This window comes from Dendrobates tinctorius, unplaced genomic scaffold (genome assembly GCF_039654945.1).
Source record: "Dendrobates tinctorius isolate UK_male_01 unplaced genomic scaffold, ASM3965494v1 ptg000237l, whole genome shotgun sequence".
Taxonomy (NCBI): domain Eukaryota; kingdom Metazoa; phylum Chordata; class Amphibia; order Anura; family Dendrobatidae; genus Dendrobates; species Dendrobates tinctorius.
This window is the reverse complement of record NW_027361904.1, coordinates 4601358-4620562: the sequence shown is the minus strand read 5'-3', so window position 1 is coordinate 4620562 and position 19205 is coordinate 4601358. Positions and strand designations below refer to the sequence as shown.

The following is a 19205-nucleotide window of genomic DNA, read 5'->3' as shown; positions in this document are numbered from 1 at the left end:
CTGTCCCTTATAATAGAGGCACCCTAGCTCGCCCTCTTCCCTGGAATACTTCTGATGGTGAAGATGCCAGGGCAATGTACCTTGCCTTAGCTCCTGAATCCACCCTCCGTCTGTACCATTCCCCCACCCAGGGAAGAAGGGAGTAGTAGAGTACCATAATAAAGCAGCAACACTAACAAGGTAAAATGAACAGAGATAAGGGAAAATATCAATCATACAAATATACACACACAAGCAACAGAGATATACACCAGCGAGAGAGGGATGTGGAAAAACCAAAGTAGGAGGAGGATTAGCACACACCCAAAACTAGCAACAATCACAGATAAATCCACAAAATGCCTTCTAAAAAAAAACAACAACCCACCATTTCCTAAACCATGCAGCATAAGCTACTGTGACAATGAGCGCTATGCAGAATACATAGGAGAGGGGAGTGGTTAACAGTGCACAGCTGAGAGCCTTAATGCAGGAAAGCTTCCAGGAGCTCTCAACTGAGCAGAGTAACCCCTGCACTGCTAGAAGAAACCTGCACCGTTTAGTGCGAAGGTGAAATGCTTCTAAACAGTGCAGGAGTAAGAGAAATCAGACGCTGAGGTGTATGATGGGGTTCTGCAGCGGCTGAGGTGTATGATGAAGTTCTGCAGCGGCTGTGGTGCATGATGAGGTTCTGCAGCAGCTGAGGTGTATGATGGCGTTCTGCAGCGGCTGAGGTGTATGATGAGGTTCTGCAGCGGCTGAGGTGTATGATGAGGTTCTGCAGAGCTGAGGTGTATGATGAGGTTCTGCAGCGGCTGAGGTGTATGATGAGGTTCTGCAGAGCTGAAGTGTATGATGAGGTTCTGCAGCGGCTGAGGTCTATGATGAGGTTCTGCAGCGGCTGAGGTCTATGATGAGGTTCTGCAGAGCTGAGGTGTATGATGAGGTTCTGCAGCGGCTGAGGTGTATGATGAGGTTCTGCAGAGCTGAGGTATATGATGAGATTCTGCAGCGGCCGAGGTGTATGATGGGGTTATGCAGCGGCTGAGGTGTATGATTAGGTTCTGCAGCGGTTGAGGTGTATGATGAGGTTCTGCAGCGGCTGAGGTGTATGATGAGGTTCTGCAGCGGCTGAGGTGTATGATGAGGTTCTGCAGCGGCTGAGGTGTATGATGAGGTTCTGCAGCGGCTGAGGTGTATGATGAGGTTCTGCAGCGGCTGAGGTGTATGATGGGGTTCTGCAGCGGCTGAGGTGTATGAGGAGGTTCTGCAGCGGCTGAGGTGTATGATGGGGTTCTGCAGCGGCTGAGGTGTATGATGAGGTTCTGCAGCGGCTGAGGTGTATGATGAGGTTCTGCAGCGGCTGAGGTGTATGATGAGGTTCTGCAGCGGTTGAGGTGTATGATGAGGTTCTGCAGCGGCTGAGGTGTATGATGAGGTTCTGCAGCGGCTGAGGTGTATGATGAGGTTCTGCAGAGCTGAGGTGTATGATGAGGTTCTGCAGAGCTGAGGTGTATGATGAGGTTCTGCAGAGCTGAGGTGTATGATGAGGTTCTGCAGCGGCTGAGGTGTATGATGAGGTTCTGCAGAGCTGAGGTGTATGATGAGGTTCTGCAGCGGCTGAGGTGTATGATGAGGTTCTGCAGCGGCTGAGGTCTATGATGAGGTTCTGCAGAGCTGAGGTGTATGATGAGGTTCTGCAGCGGCTGAGGTCTATGATGAGGTTCTGCAGCGGCTGAGGTCTATGATGAGGTTCTGCAGAGCTGAGGTGTATGATGAGGTTCTGCAGCGGCTGAGGTGTATGATGAGGTTCTGCAGAGCTGAAGTGTATGATGAGGTTCTGCAGCGGCTGAGGTCTATGATGAGGTTCTGCAGCGGCTGAGGTCTATGATGAGGTTCTGCAGAGCTGAGGTGTATGATGAGGTTCTGCAGCGGCTGAGGTGTATGATGAGGTTCTGCAGAGCTGAGGTATATGATGGGGTTCTGCAGCGGCTGAGGTGTATGATGGGGTTATGCAGCGGCTGAGGTGTATGATTAGGTTCTGCAGCGGTTGAGGTGTATGATGAGGTTCTGCAGCGGCTGAGGTGTATGATGAGGTTCTGCAGCGGCTGAGGTGTATGATGAGGTTCTGCAGCGGCTGAGGTGTATGATGAGGTTCTGCAGCGGCTGAGGTGTATGATGAGGGTCTGCAGCGGCTGAGGTGTATGATGAGGGTCTGCAGCGGCTGAGGTGTATGATGAGGTTCTGCAGAGCTGAGGTATATGATGAGGTTCTGCAGCGGCTGAGGTGTATGATGAGGTTCTGCAGCGGCTGAGGTGTATGATGAGGTTCTGCAGCGGCTGAGGTGTATGATGAGGGTCTGCAGCGGCTGAGGTGTATGATGAGGTTCTGCAGCGGCTGAGGTGTATGATGAGGTTCTGCAGAGCTGAGGTGTATGATGAGGTTCTGCAGCGGCTGAGGTCTATGATGAGGTTCTGCAGCGGCTGAGGTCTATGATGAGGTTCTGCAGAGCTGAGGTGTATGATGAGGTTCTGCAGCGGCTGAGGTGTATGATGAGGTTCTGCAGAGCTGAAGTGTATGATGAGGTTCTGCAGCGGCTGAGGTCTATGATGAGGTTCTGCAGCGGCTGAGGTCTATGATGAGGTTCTGCAGAGCTGAGGTGTATGATGAGGTTCTGCAGCGGCTGAGGTGTATGATGAGGTTCTGCAGAGCTGAGGTATATGATGGGGTTCTGCAGCGGCTGAGGTGTATGATGGGGTTATGCAGCGGCTGAGGTGTATGATTAGGTTCTGCAGCGGTTGAGGTGTATGATGAGGTTCTGCAGCGGCTGAGGTGTATGATGAGGTTCTGCAGCGGCTGAGGTGTATGATGAGGTTTTGCAGCGGCTGAGGTGTATGATGAGGTTCTGCAGCGGCTGAGGTGTATGATGAGGTTCTGCAGCGGCTGAGGTGTATGATGAGGGTCTGCAGCGGCTGAGGTGTATGATGAGGTTCTGCAGCGGCTGAGGTGTATGATGAAGGTCTGCAGCGGCTGAGGTGTATGATGAGGTTCTGCAGCGGCTGAGGTGTATGATGAGGTTCTGCAGCGGCTGAGGTGTATGATGGGGTTCTGCAGCGGCTGGGGTGTATGATGAGGTTCTGCAGCGGCTGAGATGTATGATGAGGTTCTGCAGCGGCTGAGGTGTATGATGAGGTTCTGCAGCGGCTGAGGTGTATGATGAGGTTCTGCAGCGGCTGAGGTGTATGATGAAGGTCTGCAGCGGCTGAGGTGTATGATGAGGTTCTGCAGCGGCTGAGGTGTATGATGAGGTTCTGCAGCGGCTGAGGTGTATGATGAGGTTCTGCAGCGGCTGAGGTGTATGATGAGGTTCTGCAGCGGCTGAGGTGTATGATGAGGTTCTGCAGCGGCTGAGGTGTATGATGAGGTTCTGCAGCGGCTGAGGTGTATGATGAAGGTCTGCAGCGGCTGAGGTGTATGATGAGGTTCTGCAGCGGCTGAGGTGTATGATGAGGTTCTGCAGCGGCTGAGGTGTATGATGAGGTTCTGCAGCGGCTGAGGTGTATGATGAAGGTCTGCAGCGGCTGAGGTGTATGATGGGGTTCTGCAGCGGCTGAGGTGTATTACAGACGCTCTCGGCCCCCTGTGCTTCTTCCCTGCTGCTCTCAGTGTTGGAGCCGCGGTGACAGGACACATCCCCGGGTCACTGCCGATGTGCGGCTCAGTCACTACCCGGCACCTTTCTCTCGGCTGGTCGCAGGAGCGGTGACGTCACTCCCGGGGCGCGGCGCTGACGTACTTCCTCTTTATGCCGGAAGTAGAGTGACAGAGATGGCGGAGCTCCGAGAGCTGCAGAGCCGGGTGCATGAGCTGGAGCTGCGGCTGTACGGGGAGAGCGGAGCTCCCAGCAGGAAGGTGTGTGCCGGCCCTGCATGCTGAGGCTCATGGGAGGAGAGAGTGCGGCTGACAACAGCCGGCGCGGTGCATGACGTCACCGCGCCCACCGGTCCCCAAGGGTCGCCACCACCCGCGCCCACCGGTTACTAAGGGTCGCCACCACCCGCGCCCACCGGTTACTAAGGGTCGCCACCACCCGCGCCCACCGGTTACTAAGGGTCACCACCACCCATGCCCACCGGTTACTAAGGGTCACCACCACCCGCGCCCACCGGCTACTAAGGGTCGCCACCACCCGCGCCCACCGGTTACTAAGGGTCACCACCACCCATGCCCACCGGTTACTAAGGGTCACCACCACCCGCGCCCACCGGCTACTAAGGGTCGCCACCACCCGCTCCCACCGGTTACTAAGGGTCGCCACCACCCATGCCCACCGGTTACTAAGGGTCACCACCACCCGCTCCCACCGGTTACTAAGGGTCGCCACCACCTGCGCCCACCGGTTACTAAGGGTCGCCACCACCCGCGCCCACCGGTTACTAAGGGTCGCCACCACCCGCGCCCACCGGTTACTAAGGGTCGCCACCACCCGCGCCCACCGGTTACTAAGGGTCGCCACCACCCGCGCCCACCGGTTACTAAGGGTCGCCACCACCCGCGCCCACCGGTTACTAAGGGTCGCCACCACCCGCGCCCACCGGTTACTAAGGGTCGCCACCACCCGCGCCCACCGGTTACTAAGGGTCGCCACCACCCGCGCCCACCGGTTACTAAGGGTCGCCACCACCCGCGCCCACCGGTTACTAAGGGTCGCCACCACCCGCGCCCACCGGTTACTAAGGGTCGCCACCACCCGCGCCCACCGGTTACTAAGGGTCGCCACCACCCGCGCCCACCGGTTACTAAGGGTCGCCACCACCCGCGCCCACCGGTTACTAAGGGTCGCCACCACCCGCGCCCACCGGTTACTAAGGGTCGCCACCACCCGCGCCCACCGGTTACTAAGGGTCGCCACCACCCGCGCCCACCGGTTACTAAGGGTCGCCACCACCCGCGCCCACCGGTTACTAAGGGTCGCCACCACCCGCGCCCACCGGTTACTAAGGGTCGCCACCACCCGCGCCCACCGGTTACTAAGGGTCGCCACCACCCGCGCCCACCGGTTACTAAGGGTCGCCACCACCCGCGCCCACCGGTTACTAAGGGTCGCCACCACCCACGCCCACCGGTTACTAAGGGTCACCACCACCCGCGCACACTGTGGGTCATCTCCTTTCTCCTACCGCCGTGTGACGTCACCTTTCTCCAACTGCCGAGAAACATTGCCTGCCGCTGCAGGATGTCGCCAGCCGTTGCCGCCTGCCATTGTGGAATGTTGCCAGCTACTGTTCGTTTAACGACATCACAAATCAGTCATCATGTGACCTTACCACCTGTGCTGCCTCTCCACAGTTTAAAATCAGTGCCTAATGTTGACCCCATAACTACACTGCCGGCATCTAGCGTTGAGCAAGTTCACCATTGGGCCCAGCGTTCTCCCCGTGACTGCACGGCCGGAGCCCAGCGTTCTCCCCGTGACTGCACGGCCGGAGCCCAGCGTTCTCCCCGTGACTGCACGGCCGGAGCCCAGCGTTCTCCCCGTGACTGCACGGCCGGAGCCCAGCGTTCTCCCCGTGACTGCACGGCCGGAGCCCAGCGTTCGCCCCGTGACTGCACGGCCGGAGCCCAGCGTTCGCCCCGTGACTGCACGGCCGGAGCCCAGCGTTCGCCCCGTGACTCCACCGCCGGAGCCCAGCGTTCGCCCCGTGACTCCACCGCCGGCTTCCAGCGTTCGCCCCGTGACTCCACCGCTGGCTCCCAGTCCAGTGTTTAACCCTTGACTACACCATCAGCTCTCCTTGTTCACCACGTGACGTCAGCACCAACCCCCAGCCTTCACCCCTTGACGTCAGCGCAGACTCCCTCTGTTCACTGCGTGATGTCTACACCCTCATCCTCCGGCCTGCCTCTGACCTAATCACCCGCCACCACCGGTCACTGTATGAGGTCAGCTCAGCCGTCACATAAAATTGGACGGAGATCTCAAATTCATCATCACCTTAAAGGTCGTTAGAAGAAAACGTTTTTATTTATCTAAATGCTGGTGTCCATCCTCCATGTAGCACAGTACATAGGCTGCAGAAAGAGTCAACAGTGGTGTGTCAGTGAGCTCAGTCTCCGGTCTGTGACTCTTATCTCTCTTGTTCTGATCGTCTGATCATTCAGAATGGAGATTGGTGCCCAGTAGCTGCACCTTTTGGACCCCTCTGCCTGCCTCTGTTCAACCTTTTCAGTCCATATCTTTCATTTCTTCCTGTCTCTCCCCTTTTTGTCCCGCTTTGCCCCCTCTTCCCCAGATCTTCCCCTTTACCCTGTGCCTCCACAACCTTTTTGCCCTGCGTCTCCTCTTTATCCTTTTCCCCCAGATCTCCCCCTTTTGCTCATGTGTCCCCCTTTCTGTGCCCCACCTCTCTTACCTTTTGCCCCCGATCTCTGGGTTTTGCCCTTAAACGCTCATCACTTTTACATTGCAGGTCACAGATGGGTTAATAAAAGTCCAGGTCGGTTTGGGGAACATCGCCAGCAAGAGGGAGCGAGTGAAGACCCTGTACAAGAAGAGTGAGTGGCTGATGTAGACGTGTGCAGCCCACTGACAGCAGGGGGGACTCTACACCTCATACTACAGATCCAGCCCCCCCGATCCCAGGCAGCCCGGCTGTGACTCTGGGGTTTGCAGTAATCGACCCTGTAGAGGGTCTGTCCCTGGGTGTCAGGGTTAGGGGGGCACCTGTTGTAGCCCTGCTTTTCTCCTTTGGTGAGGCTCTACTGCCCCCCTCAGGCTAAGACGTGTATTACAAGCACCCGTTCCTATAAATGTACAATGAAAGGAAGTTCTGCAGCCGCCCCGTATTCAGGACTTCATTCCTCAATGTTTTCAAGATCTCTGCTTCCTGCCAGTGAATGTGCTCCTCCACATTCACATCCATAAGCTGAGAACCTGTCGTGATGCAATACTTCTCACAGCTGATGGTTTGCTTCATTTGTATCTGCTCGGACTCAAGACTTTTTTACCTGCAATGACGCAATCTTTAGAAATTAAGAGAGAATTGTGCTGACTCCGCAGAGACATCATACAGACTGTGAGAAGCTTCTGCCTGACATCTGCCCAGTGTGTACAGGTCTCTAGTGCCCGGATACCACCCAGAATAGTGGAGTAGACGCCGGCGCCCGTCAGGTCTGGAGAATCTCCTATGACCTCATTGCCCATATATGGACATGTCACCGGGGCTTCCCTAGGTGTGGAGGGAATAGGGAGTCCCCTGAGTGTGCTTTCTGCCCAGGCTCGCTGCGGCCAGATGGGGCGATGATGAGGATGGGGGACGTCTCCCTCCTCCATTACTACTGTGCCCTCACACATACAGCCACCTTCCAGTGCATGTAGACACTGGGAATCTTGACAGCAAGCAGAGATCTTGTACACTGCGAGTAACAGAAAATCTTGTCGTCCTTTGTCAGTTCTCCATGTCACTGACTGTCCAGAGTTTGCCTTTCAGTCGATGATCTGATGAAGTATCTGGACCCGCAGTACATCGACAGAATCGCCGTCCCTGACGCCATGAAGCTGGAGTTCATTCTGGCAGGTGATTGCTGATTCTCTGCCCGATTGTTTCCATCTACAGCCTTGTGTGGCGACAGTGACATTCCTGACGATGGCCGCTTTCCCCTGTAGTTACGGAGTTTGTCTTTTTCCCGCAGAGGAGCCGTACATCCTATCTCAGGCCGCACTGCTGGAGCAGCTCCACTCCCTGCAGCCGCTCCTGGACAGCGAGCACATCAAAGGTGAGGGTCCGCCGGGGGGACAAACGTGGCCCCTGCAACCAGAACAAGAGAACTAAGCGTCTTGTGAAAGTCCTCTCTGGACAGATGACGCTTACGGCATGAAACTGTGAAAAAATCCAAATCTTCCGTTGTGTTCTAGGTTGTGTTTTTCCTGCGCTCGTCGTGTGGTCGGTGCAGTTACGGCGGCTTTGCTACCATTTTTTTACGGCTCATAACTTTATTTTTTCGTTGCCGGCGCTCTGGGGGAGGAGGCGGCTTTTTTCGGCGGGCTGTAGATTTATTAATGCCGCTCTGGGGTCCGAACAATATTTTCGTGGCTACTTACTGTATATTTGGGAGGAAGGGCATACAATGACGAAAAAATACTACTCTGTGGTTTGGATTTTTTCTTTTTGCCATTTATTACACAAATTAAATAATAGGTTGGACTTTTCCGGACATGTTGGTTAGTAATTGCTTCCTTAGTTTCCTCTGATCCCGTCTCACACACGCTTGCGCTCACAGGACCAATATTTACCCCATATGTAAATTGTGAACAATGTAGATGGAAAGTCCTCCAACTTCCTTTACATAACACCGGAGACCCCCGGTAACAGTCGCCCCCGGTGAATGCTTCGTGACCTGTCTCTCTGTTTCCACAGCGGTTCCAGCGCAGGCCTCCAAGCTGCAGACTCTGTCCCAGGTCCATATAAAACAGCAGGTTGGTGTCCAGCAAGGTCTTCAGGGTGGTGAAGCTTCAGGTCTTATCCTCCAGTCACATCCCAAGCTGCGTGCACGATTCTCCTGTTTGCTGTGCTGCATGGCATCCTGGGAGGTGACGTTATCATTGGTCATTCGCTTGCACCCCCTCATCTTTGGACCCCTCAGAGCTGTAAGCGCTCTGGTGTCCCCAGCAGTGGGAGGGTTACGGCTGCAGAGCTGGCGTTTCGGTGTCCCCAGCAGTGCGAGGGTTACGGCTGCAGAGCTGGCGCTCCGGTGTCCCCGGCAGTGCGAGGGTTACGGCTGCAGAGCTGTGAGCGCTCCGGTGTCCCCGGCAGTGCGAGGGTTACGGCTGCAGAGCTGTGAGCGCTCCGGTGTCCCCGGCAGTGCGAGGGTTACGGCTGCAGAGCTGTGAGCGCTCCGGTGTCCTTGGCAGTGCGAGGGTTACGGCTGCAGAGCTGTGAGCGCTCCGGTGTCCCCGGCAGTGCGAGGGTTACGGCTGCAGAGCTGTGAGCGCTCCGGTGTCCCCGGCAGTGCGAGGGTTACGGCTGCAGAGCTGTGAGCGCTCCGGTGTCCCCGGCAGTGCGAGGGTTACGGCTGCAGAGCTGTGAGCGCTCCGGTGTCCCCGGCAGTGCTAGGGTTACGGCTGCAGGCGCTCTCCACGTCCGATCTCTCCCGTGTCTGAGGCTGCACTCCTCCATCATTGATCTGTTTGCTGCGGTGCTGACAGCAGCTCCTCGCAGATAATATGGTTTATGGGAGAATTTTATGGCTTTTTTTGTTTTCCGCTGACTTAAAACCTGTTTAGAAAGTGAAGCACTTAGAGGAGAGAATGGGGGCAGTAATGTGCGAGCCGCGACTGACGGGGCGTCTCCCGCTCTGGTTTATAATGTGTCGCTGGCTGCTCTGCAGAGAACGGACTGGAGGATAACTCCTGACATGTACAGTTACTCCCATCATCATCCTCAATGTTTGCGTCCTCTCCACAGGACCAGAGCGAGGAGGTGACTGCCGAGAGCAAGAGGCTCCTGGAGGACTACAACAAGATGGTATCCTTCACCTACAGTGCCGGGGGGGACGCCTGCAGTCCTATGTAACACCACCGCTAACAGTGATAACTCTCTGAGCTACTGATAATGTAGTAGATGTCACCTGCAGTCCTATGTAACACCACCCATAACACAGTGATGACTCTCCGAGTACAGATCATATAGTGGTTGTCACCTGCAGTCCTATGTAACACCATAGATAACACAGTGATAACTCTGAGTACTGATAATGTAGTAGATGTCTTCTGCAGTCCTATGTAACACCACAGATGACACAGTGATCACTCTCTGAGTACAGATAATGTAGTAGATGTCACCTGCAGTCCTATGTAACACCACAGATCACACAGTGATAACTCTGAGTACAGGTAATGTAGTAGATGTCACCTGCAATCCTATTTAACACCACAGATAACGGTGATAACTCTGAGTACTGATCATATAGTAGTTGTCACCTGCAGTCCTATGTAACACATCAGCAAAAAAGTCCAAGGAATAAATAGGGCACTTCAACCATATTATACACAACTAGTCCCCCATAAATATATGAAGGGCACAAGAAGAGATCCCACAATGGTAATAAATTTAAAAGGTATATATTTTATTAGAAACAAATCTAAAAACAGAATGAACAAACAACAAGATAGCCATGACCGGGGACGCCAGGCCAAATAATCACAATAGGCTGTAACATCATCCACTATGGTACAATATGTTTATACATAAACAGTGCTGGGATCCTGAATAATAGACTAATCCCCTAGCACAGTGGCTATAATAAAAGTGATCCCAAAGGTGTGCTGCATAAATTATGCGTACCATGCATATGTAAACATAGCTCTGATAGTGCTGACAGGCTTCACAAATATGCCTTACATATAAAGGCGCCCCATCCCTATAGAACCTATAAGTCAGTCCGTAAATATATCAGTTAGTAAGTATAGAGTACAAGGAAGGAGCTAGATGAAATATCTACCTGTAGCAACGAGGTCTCTGGGTGTCCCCTCACCCCGACGCGCGTTTCACTGCCAGCTTCTTCCGGGGGCGTGATGTCAGATGTAGATAGATGTCTCCTGCAGTCCTATGTAACATCACAGATAACACAGTGATATCTCTCTGAGTACAGATAATGTAATAGATGTCTCCTGCAGTCCCATGTAACACCACAGATAACAGTGATCACTCTCAGTACAGATAACGTAGTAGATGTAGCCTGCAGTCCTATGTAACACCCCTGATTTACACCCCTTAACCCTTTGTGTCAGACCCTCCTCCTCTCTAAGCAGTTTGTGATGTGGGACGAGGTTCTTTCTCAGATTGAAGCCGCACAGGTGAAGCCGCGCTCTGAGTGACACTTGTATGGAGCCGCCATGGTGTCTGCCTCTTGTGTTCCTCCCATCTGTCATCCTGTTCTCTGTGCTGGAGTGGCGCCGCATATCTTCGCCGCTGATCTCCATGGTTGCTCTGCTCTTCATCCTCTCCTGTGACGCTCTGCTTTCGGCGCTGCACTTATGGCTGACGGGCGATGGCCGCACAGGAGCGACAGTGGCCCCTGTAGACATCACATTCTGGGATCAGCGCGTCCGTGCTCCGTGGAGTTGAGTCCGGCGGGGATGGATATATGTCGGTGATGCAGCAGAGCTCAGCCGGCGGCCACACAGGTCACGTCTCCATCATTTTACTTCTCTCCCACTGATTCTCAGTTACATCTCATGTTTTACTCCAGTCATATCCAGAGCAGCAGTCACAGTTCTGCTGTCACATCCAACGCTTCCCTCTCTGCTTCTATAGAAGCGGTGGTCTATAGGACCATGTGGCATCCTGCATGGAACTGAAAATCAGCAGATGTGTGTATGCAGCTCTGGATGTGACTGGAGTAAGACATGATGTGATCAGAACAAGATGTTAAAAGAAGGGAAAGGAGTAATCTGCTGACTGCTGTCGCCGCAGCTTCAGCTGTGTTTGGAGTCAGGACTTTTTTTTTTTTTCTGCTTCTCTCTCATCCTATAGAGGCATTCACTATTTATATGCTGGGAGCTGCGTCCGTCACAGTTTCCCCTCCCCCCGCACTTTACTCTTCCCCGATCCTGCCGCGGTTTCTTCCGGTGGAGCCGCGGTCACTACATTATTTATGGAATTGTTTTGTTTCCACCATTTCATCCTGTAAAAGTCCAATAAAAATCTGACATCCGGACTCTGAGCGCCCGGTGATTGCACGATCTGTGTGTGTGCACCATTGATTGTAGGTGCTAGTGATGTACAGCAGGGGAGGGGTTAATAGGAGGGTGCTGGTGATGTACAGCAGGGGAGGGGTTAATAGGAGAGTGCTGGTAATGTACAGTGGGAGGTGTTGTGAGTTCATTTTCCCCTTCACTACTGAGGCCCGAGGAACTCCCTCTTCTGGTAAAGAAAGGTAGTGAGCCTGATTATCAAGCACCTGAACCTGATGATGATGACTGGCTGAGTGGAGTTACTGACTGGATATAAGGCTGCCGACGCCCTTCTGCCCTGCGGGTGATTTCTCTGTGGGATCCTTGGAGACCAGTCTGAATTCCTGCTCTTCTAAAGCTAAGTTTTCTGCTCGGCTTTTTGCATTTGTGCTTTGACTTTGTTTTGCTTTGTTTTTCTGGATTTCTGCCATCCCCTGCTGGGGTGAGCTGATTTCCTTTAGCGCTGTCTTCTGAAAATACCTGAGTGCTGATTTAGTTTTTGAAGCCTAGCTGCTTCAGGGTCTTTTTCCATATCAGCCTGTTGGCTTATGTCTTTGATAGGGTTTTGGCAGATTGCAGACACCAACCTTCCTTTCCTGTTCTGTTTAGTTAGCTTGGGCCCCATCGTTTGCTCAGCCTATCTTTCTATCTGTGTGAGTGTTTTTTCATCTTGCTTCACCGTCGTCATATGTTGGGGGCTGCCTTTTACTTTGGGGTCTGCTCTGGGGCAGTTTAGATTTCCTTTTCTGTCTTTAGGCTATTTAGCTCTCCGGCTGTGATCGAGGGGTCTAGGACGTCGTAGGAACCCCCCACGGCTACTGCTAGTTGTGTTGATAGGTTCAGGGGTCTGCAATCTGATAGTTGCCAACTTCTCTGGTTTTCTAGACGTAGCTTCTATTTTTGTGTCTGCCTCCTACGGTGACTCAATCATAACAGGGAGGGGTTAATAGGAGGGTGCTGGAGATGTACAGCAGGGGAGGGGTTAATAGGAGGGTGCTGGTGATGTACAGCAGGGGAGGGGTTAATAGGAGGGTGCTGGTGATGTACAGCAGGGGAGGGGTTAATAGGAGGGTGCTTGTGATGTACAGCAGGGGAGGGGTTAATAGGAGGGTGCTTGTGATGTACAGCAGGGGAGGGGTTAATAGGAGGGTGCTTGTGATGTACAGCAGGGGAGGGGTTAATAGGAGGGTGCTGGTGATGTACAGCAGGGGAGGGGTTAATAGGAGGGTGCTGGAGATGTACAGCAGGGGAGGGGTTAATAGGAGGGTGCTGGAGATGTACAGCAGGGGAGGGGTTAATAGGAGGGTGCTGGAGATGTACAGCAGGGGAGGGGTTAATAGGAGGGTGCTGGTGATGTACAGCAGGGGAGGGGTTAATAGGAGGGTGCTGGTGATGTACAGCAGGGGAGGGGTTAATAGGAGGGTGCTTGTGATGTACAGCAGGGGAGGGGTTAATAGGAGGGTGCTTGTGATGTACAGCAGGGGAGGGGTTAATAGGAGGGTGCTGGTGATGTACAGCAGGGGAGGGGTTAATAGGAGGGTGCTGGTGATGTACAGCAGGGGAGGGGTTAATAGGAGGGTGCTGGTGATGTACAGCAGGGGAGGGGTTAATAGGAGGGTGCTGGTGATGTACAGCAGGGGAGGGGTTAATGGGAGGGTGCTGGGAGTGTGGTACTGTGTCTGTACAGCGCTGCGTCATATATTCGCGTTATAGAAGGAGAGAAAAAAAAATATGAATTGTAGATGTAGAGCCTGTGGTTCCCGCAGTGTCCGGCAGGTGGTAGTCTGTAGCGCACGTTATGCTGTGCGTGTCACGTTGGAACGCATCTCCGGAAGCTGTGGCCGCGCCCATCTGTGTCGTCACAGCAATATGGCGGCGCGGTGAGGCGCCGGTGTGGCGGGATCTGAGGTGAGCAGCGCGTGCTCCCCGTGTGGGCCTGCTGGGTGTTGTAGTCCTTTAGCAGCTGTGGCGGTGTTGGCAGGTCGGGTCTGGTGTCCGAGGCTCTCTGTCGCACAGACTCGGTGACATCTGCCGGTGCCTCCGCTGCTCCGGGTGTCTGCGGCCTCCAGAAGGGAATTCTAGGGATTGACAGCTGCTTTACTGCTGCAGCCGATCACTGACGTCACCGTGACAGCACATCGTCGGTGATTGGCTGCAGCGGTCACATTGGTCCCTTTGGTGTTGGGATTTCAGCCTCTATCTCTTCTGGAGCAATGTGCACGCTGGGAACACTGCAGCGTCCACGGGGTCACGTCACACAGGTACGGGGGTGACATTGGGGCATGGATTTAGGTGACACGGTGAGATCAGGGTGACGTCTGGTGTGGGGGGTGATGGTGCTGTGCTGCGGTCAGGGTGGTGTCTGGTGTGGGGGGTGATGATGGTGCTGTGCTGCGGTCAGGGTGACGTCTGGTGTGGGGGGTGATGTTGGTGCTGTGCTGCGGTCAGGGTGACGTCTGGTGTGGGGGGTGATGATGGTGCTGTGCTGCGGTCAGGGTGACGTCTGGTGTGGGGGGTGATGTTGGTGCTGTGCTGCGGTCAGGGTGACGTCTGGTGTGGGGGGTTTTGTTGGTGCTGTGCTGCGGTCAGGGTGGTGTCTGGTGTGGGGGGTGATGATGGTGCTGTGCTGCGGTCATGGTGGTGTCTGGTGTGGGGGGTGATGATGGTGCTGTGCTGCGGTCATGGTGGTGTCTGGTGTGGGGGGTGATGATGGTGCTGTGCTGCGGTCAGGGTGGTGTCTGGTGTGGGGGGTGATGTTGGTGCTGTGCTGCGGTCAGGGTGGTGTCTGGTGTGGGGGGTGATGATGGTGCTGTGCTGCGGTCATGGTGACGTCTGGTGTGGGGGGTGATGATGGTGCTGTGCTGCGGTCAGGGTGACGTCTGGTGTGGGGGGTGATGTTGGTGCTGTGCTGCGGTCAGGGTGACGTCTGGTGTGGGGGGTGATGATGGTGCTGTGCTGCGGTCAGGGTGACGTCTGGTGTGGGGGGTGATGTTGGTGCTGTGCTGCGGTCAGGGTGACGTCTGGTGTGGGGGGTTTTGTTGGTGCTGTGCTGCGGTCAGGGTGGTGTCTGGTGTGGGGGGTGATGATGGTGCTGTGCTGCGGTCATGGTGGTGTCTGGTGTGGGGGGTGATGATGGTGCTGTGCTGCGGTCATGGTGGTGTCTGGTGTGGGGGGTGATGATGGTGCTGTGCTGCGGTCAGGGTGGTGTCTGGTGTGGGGGGTGATGTTGGTGCTGTGCTGCGGTCAGGGTGGTGTCTGGTGTGGGGGGTGATGATGGTGCTGTGCTGCGGTCATGGTGACGTCTGGTGTGGGGGGTGATGATGGTGCTGTGCTGCGGTCAGGGTGACGTCTGGTGTGGGGGGTGATGTTGGTGCTGTGCTGCGGTCAGGGTGGTGTCTGGTGTGGGGGGTGATGATGGTGCTGTGCTGCGGTCATGGTGGTGTCTGGTGTGGGGGGTGATGATGGTGCTGTGCTGCGGTCAGGGTGGTGTCTGGTGTGGGGGGTGATGATGGTGCTGTGCTGCGGTCATGGTGGTGTCTGGTGTGGGGGGTGATGATGGTGCTGTGCTGCGGTCATGGTGGTGTCTGGTGTGGGGGGTGATGATGGTGCTGTGCTGCGGTCATGGTGGTGTCTGGTGTGGGGGGTGATGTTGGTGCTGTGCTGCGGTCAGGGTGACGTCTGGTGTGGGGGGTGATGTTGGTGCTGTGCTGCGGTCAGGGTGACGTCTGGTGTGGGGGGTGATGTTGGTGCTGTGCTGCGGTCAGGGTGACGTCTGGTGTGGGGGGGTGATGATGGTGCTGTGCTGCGGTCATGGTGGTGTCTGGTGTGGGGGGTGATGTTGGTGCTGTGCTGCGGTCAGGGTGACGTCTGGTGTGGGGGGTGATGATGGTGCTGTGCTGCGGTCAGGGTGACGTCTGGTGTGGGGGGTGATGATGGTGCTGTGCTGCGGTCAGGGTGACGTCTGGTGTGGGGGGTGATGTTGGTGCTGTGCTGCGGTCAGGGTGACGTCTGGTGTGGGGGGTGATGTTGGTGCCGTGCTGCGGTCAGGGTGACGTCTGGTGTGGGGGGTGATGTTGGTGCCGTGCTGCGGTCAGGGTGACGTCTGGTGTGGGGGGTGATGTTGGTGCCGTGCTGCGGTCAGGGTGACGTCTGGTGTGGGGGGTGATGTTGGTGCCGTGCTGCGGTCAGGGTGACGTCTGGTGTGGGGGGTGATGTTGGTGCCGTGCTGCGGTCAGGGTGACGTCTGGTGTGGGGGGTGATGTTGGTGCCGTGCTGCGGTCAGGGTGACGTCTGGTGTGGGGGGTGATGTTGGTGCCGTGCTGCGGTCAGGGTGACGTCTGGTGTGGGGGGTGATGTTGGTGCTGTGCTGCGGTCAGGGTGACGTCTGGTGTGGGGGGTGATGTTGGTGCTGTGCTGCGGTCATGGTGGCGTCTCGTGTGGGGGGTGATGTTGGTGCCGTGCTGTGCAGTGGTCAGGGTGACACTCTGGTGTTTCGGGGGTCCTGGGCTCTGAGAGATGCGGTTGCTTTGTGATTTTTTTTCGTGACCTCTTAATTTCTCATTCATCTCTTTAGCGCTCGGAGCTCCGATCATGGAGAACTACAGGAAGGTGCGGGTGGAGGAGAAGCCCCTGGAGGCGCCGTTCTCTGCTCTCCCCCCAGACATCATTGAGATGAAGGTGAAAGATGGAAGCAAAATCCGGAACCTGATGGGATTTGCGATCGGCCGGATGGAGAGCGAGGACGTGCGGCAGATTCTGTTCAGCGGAACTGGGAAAGCCCTGAGCAAGACCATCACCTGCGTGGAGATCATGAAACGGAGGGTGAAGGATCTTCACCAGATCACCAGGATCCTTTACAGACAGACGGAAGAGATCTGGGAGCCCATTGTGCCTGAGGTGGGCTTAGATCCCCTCACAGTAAAGAGGAACAGCCCCTCCATCTGTGTCCTCCTCAGTAAGGACCCCCTAGATACCACTGAGTATGGATACCAAGCTCCGGGCGACTACAGCTCAATGTGGATCCAGGAACTTAAAGTGGAATCTAAGGGGCCAAAGAGGAGAAGGCCGGGGGCGGGTAGAGGAGTCCCGATCGGGAGAAAACAGCCCAGACCTCCTGGAGGTAGAGGAGAGACCCCCAAGAAGTTGTGAGATTAGTCGCATTGTTCCTTTATAGTTTGGATCTGCTCCTTGGAGAAGAGATTCCTGTGGGTGGTCAGGACCTCCCTGTTTCCAGCCGGCACCCAGGGCCTTCACCAGACCGGCAGAGAGATGTAGGGGTCTCATCGATGGTCAGGATGACCCCACAATCGTGTGTGTTTAATGGCATCTTTCTGGCAGGTTGGACTCGTTATTTATCGCTGAACTTCTGGACCATTTTCTTTTGTTATGGCTGTGTCTTTTTTTTCTGAAGCAGACTAGGAACAATCGAGCCTCCTCTTAATAAATAAGTATTTTATTACGGGTCTGCCGTCATCGATAGTCCGCCGCCGTCACTGGTCTGCTGCTGTCACGGGTTCACCAAGTCTGACGACGTCACTGGACTGCCGTCTGCAATCCGCCGGGTCTTCCGCCGCCCACCACTGGTCAGGGCTGCCACCGTCACTGGTCCTATCAGGTTCCGCTGACCTCATTACAAGAAGATGGGAACAAGGGAATATTCTTGGAGCAGGCTGCCCGAATACTAGTAGAGTAAATGATATAGTGACGATAGTATGCCTGCAAACAAGAAACGGGACCGGGGTATAGCTGATGGACAGTCGGACACACTGAAAAGTACTGGCAGGCTACAATAAGACAATGAATGTCACACCTATAAGATGCATGAGGGGTTAATAGAGGTAGTACAAGTAGTTATAAAGTGCTAGTGTATAACAGTATGAGAGACTGTCTCTATAGAACCAGAGTATGGGTAAGTGTACTTCAAATTTTTATATGAAGGGAGGGATGTGTGAGTGCAGGTATGGTGCAGGCGTAGAACTGCCACCATGTATAACAGAGGAATAGCTCATCTTAATTATACATTGCATAGTTAATAGGGAAGGTATTTACAACTGTAAATGTAAGGCTCCCTCTATAGGATGGAGTCCGCCCTGACGCGCGTTTCGGCTGTCTGCCAGAAGCAGAAGGCAGATTGCTGAAATTCGCATCGGGGTGGACTCATAAGCTGAGCCCAATTCTTGTACAGCAGGTGGCAGCTGTGTACTGCAGCCATCATCTGCCTCTAAGAGCAGCAATCGGCACCATCTCCTGTCACTGCTGTTTGCACTTGTCCATCTCTAACATAGGCATTTCACTCGCTACATCCCAGGGGCCCGTGTGTTTGGGCAGCTATTGCAACCCCTGAGGGGATTGTGATGTGCCCGTGTCGCTGCCGTCTTGGTGACTTCATAAAATCCGACCACTGACGTACTGAGGTTACAAAGTTTTAAAAACTACAAAAGAAAACCTCAAATGACCGGTGCTCATTGCCTCTCTAGTTAGGAAGAAGTAAAGAAAACAGGTGAAAGCTGCAAAGAAAAAAGATCGAAAGTAAATATTTGCCATGCAATGCAGCAGCAAAAGATCATAGAAATAATCAAACGAATCTGGAGCATAAGATGTGACCTCTATTAAATGTGATAAAATGGTATAAATAGAAGAGCGGAGTAATCAGTGGAGGACACAGGACGTGAGAGCAGAAGTTTGTTAGCTAGATGTTCGGTGCCTTCATCACTCGCCAGCTCTCGGTTTATACTAAGTCTTACTCTACAAACTGACTGTAATGGCAGGAAAAGGGGTTAAAATGAGAACTTCCATTACCACGATATGTGTGCGCCCCAACGCACGTTTCGCCAGGACGCCTCCTGACGAAGCTTGGGCGAAACGTGCGTTGGAGCAGGTGCCCCCAGGTAATTGCTCATATGGAAAGATTTTTTTGGAAAAAAAAAAACAGCTCGTAGGGAGGAAAAAAGGAAGGAAAAAAACTAAAACCGATAAGTGAGACTTGTGATGGGCCGGCGCAGCCTGAGGTTCTGCTTTGCTGGTGCAGATTTTTGGTCGCCTGTTGACCGCTGCGTTTGGGGCCGGGCCGCTCCGTGCAGCCGTCGGGTCACGTGATGGCGTCTTCCCCCTTTGATGTCACATTCTGTTTGAGCCGCCTCATTAGCGCTGATTTTACGTCCCGGACGGTTCCCATTAATTGCGTTTCCGTTTGTCTGATTTCTCCTGAGCGCCAATTACCGCCGGTCACCTCGTCATTACACATAAAATCAAAGCTGCCGGCGGCTGAGCGCGCGCTGCACAGTGCAACTGATCTGCAGGGTAATTACCTGTAAGCGCCGCCATCGATGCCCCGGGCTCGTTACAGCCGCAGCTCCGGGGGGATGGATGCTCTGCATTTAAAGGAACATTGCAGACGAGGATCATACGGTGCGAGGCCTCTGGCAGGCAGGAATGGGGCGCCGGGTGACCGCCAAATGCTGGAGCCAGAATGCACCATGTTCTGGATGATCGG

At 54.5% G+C, this 19205-nt stretch overlaps 2 protein-coding genes across 4 annotated transcripts; both read left to right on the top strand.

The window, feature by feature from the left end:
- Positions 1-3741: 3741 nt before the first annotated feature.
- On the top strand, positions 3742-11719 carry DCTN3 (dynactin subunit 3). Its single transcript, XM_073556698.1, has 7 exons — positions 3742-3891; positions 6450-6534; positions 7470-7556; positions 7672-7755; positions 8397-8455; positions 9444-9503; positions 10769-11719. Exons 1-7 carry the CDS (start codon positions 3808-3810, stop codon positions 10853-10855), a joined length of 546 nt encoding a protein of 181 aa, XP_073412799.1. The 5' UTR covers positions 3742-3807; the 3' UTR covers positions 10856-11719.
- A 450-nt stretch (positions 11720-12169) lies between these two features.
- Positions 12170-17171, top strand: RPP25L (ribonuclease P/MRP subunit p25 like). Of its 3 annotated transcripts, none has more exons than XM_073556696.1 (2): positions 12170-12366; positions 16287-17171. In XM_073556696.1, exon 2 carries the CDS (start codon positions 16304-16306, stop codon positions 16859-16861), a length of 558 nt encoding a protein of 185 aa, XP_073412797.1. In that variant the 5' UTR covers positions 12170-12366; positions 16287-16303; the 3' UTR covers positions 16862-17171. The 3 variants fall into 3 exon arrangements, with proteins under 3 accessions (XP_073412797.1, XP_073412795.1, XP_073412796.1); XM_073556694.1 differs by lacking the exon at positions 12170-12366 and adding an exon at positions 13394-13621; XM_073556695.1 differs by lacking the exon at positions 12170-12366 and adding an exon at positions 13628-13974.
- Positions 17172-19205: the final 2034 nt, after the last annotated feature.

Excerpts from the sequence above, each read along its gene's own strand:
- DCTN3 (XM_073556698.1), top strand. The coding sequence starts at position 3,808 with ATGGCGGAGCTCCGAGAGCTGCAGAGCCGGGTGCATGAGCTGGAGCTG. Across the intron at positions 7,756-8,396 it reads GGACAGCGAGCACATCAAAG|CGGTTCCAGCGCAGGCCTCC; the intron begins GTGAGGGTCCGC and ends CTGTTTCCACAG. Across the intron at positions 9,504-10,768 it reads TGGAGGACTACAACAAGATG|ACCCTCCTCCTCTCTAAGCA; the intron begins GTATCCTTCACC and ends CCTTTGTGTCAG.
- RPP25L (XM_073556696.1), top strand. The coding sequence starts at position 16,304 with ATGGAGAACTACAGGAAGGTGCGGGTGGAGGAGAAGCCCCTGGAGGCG.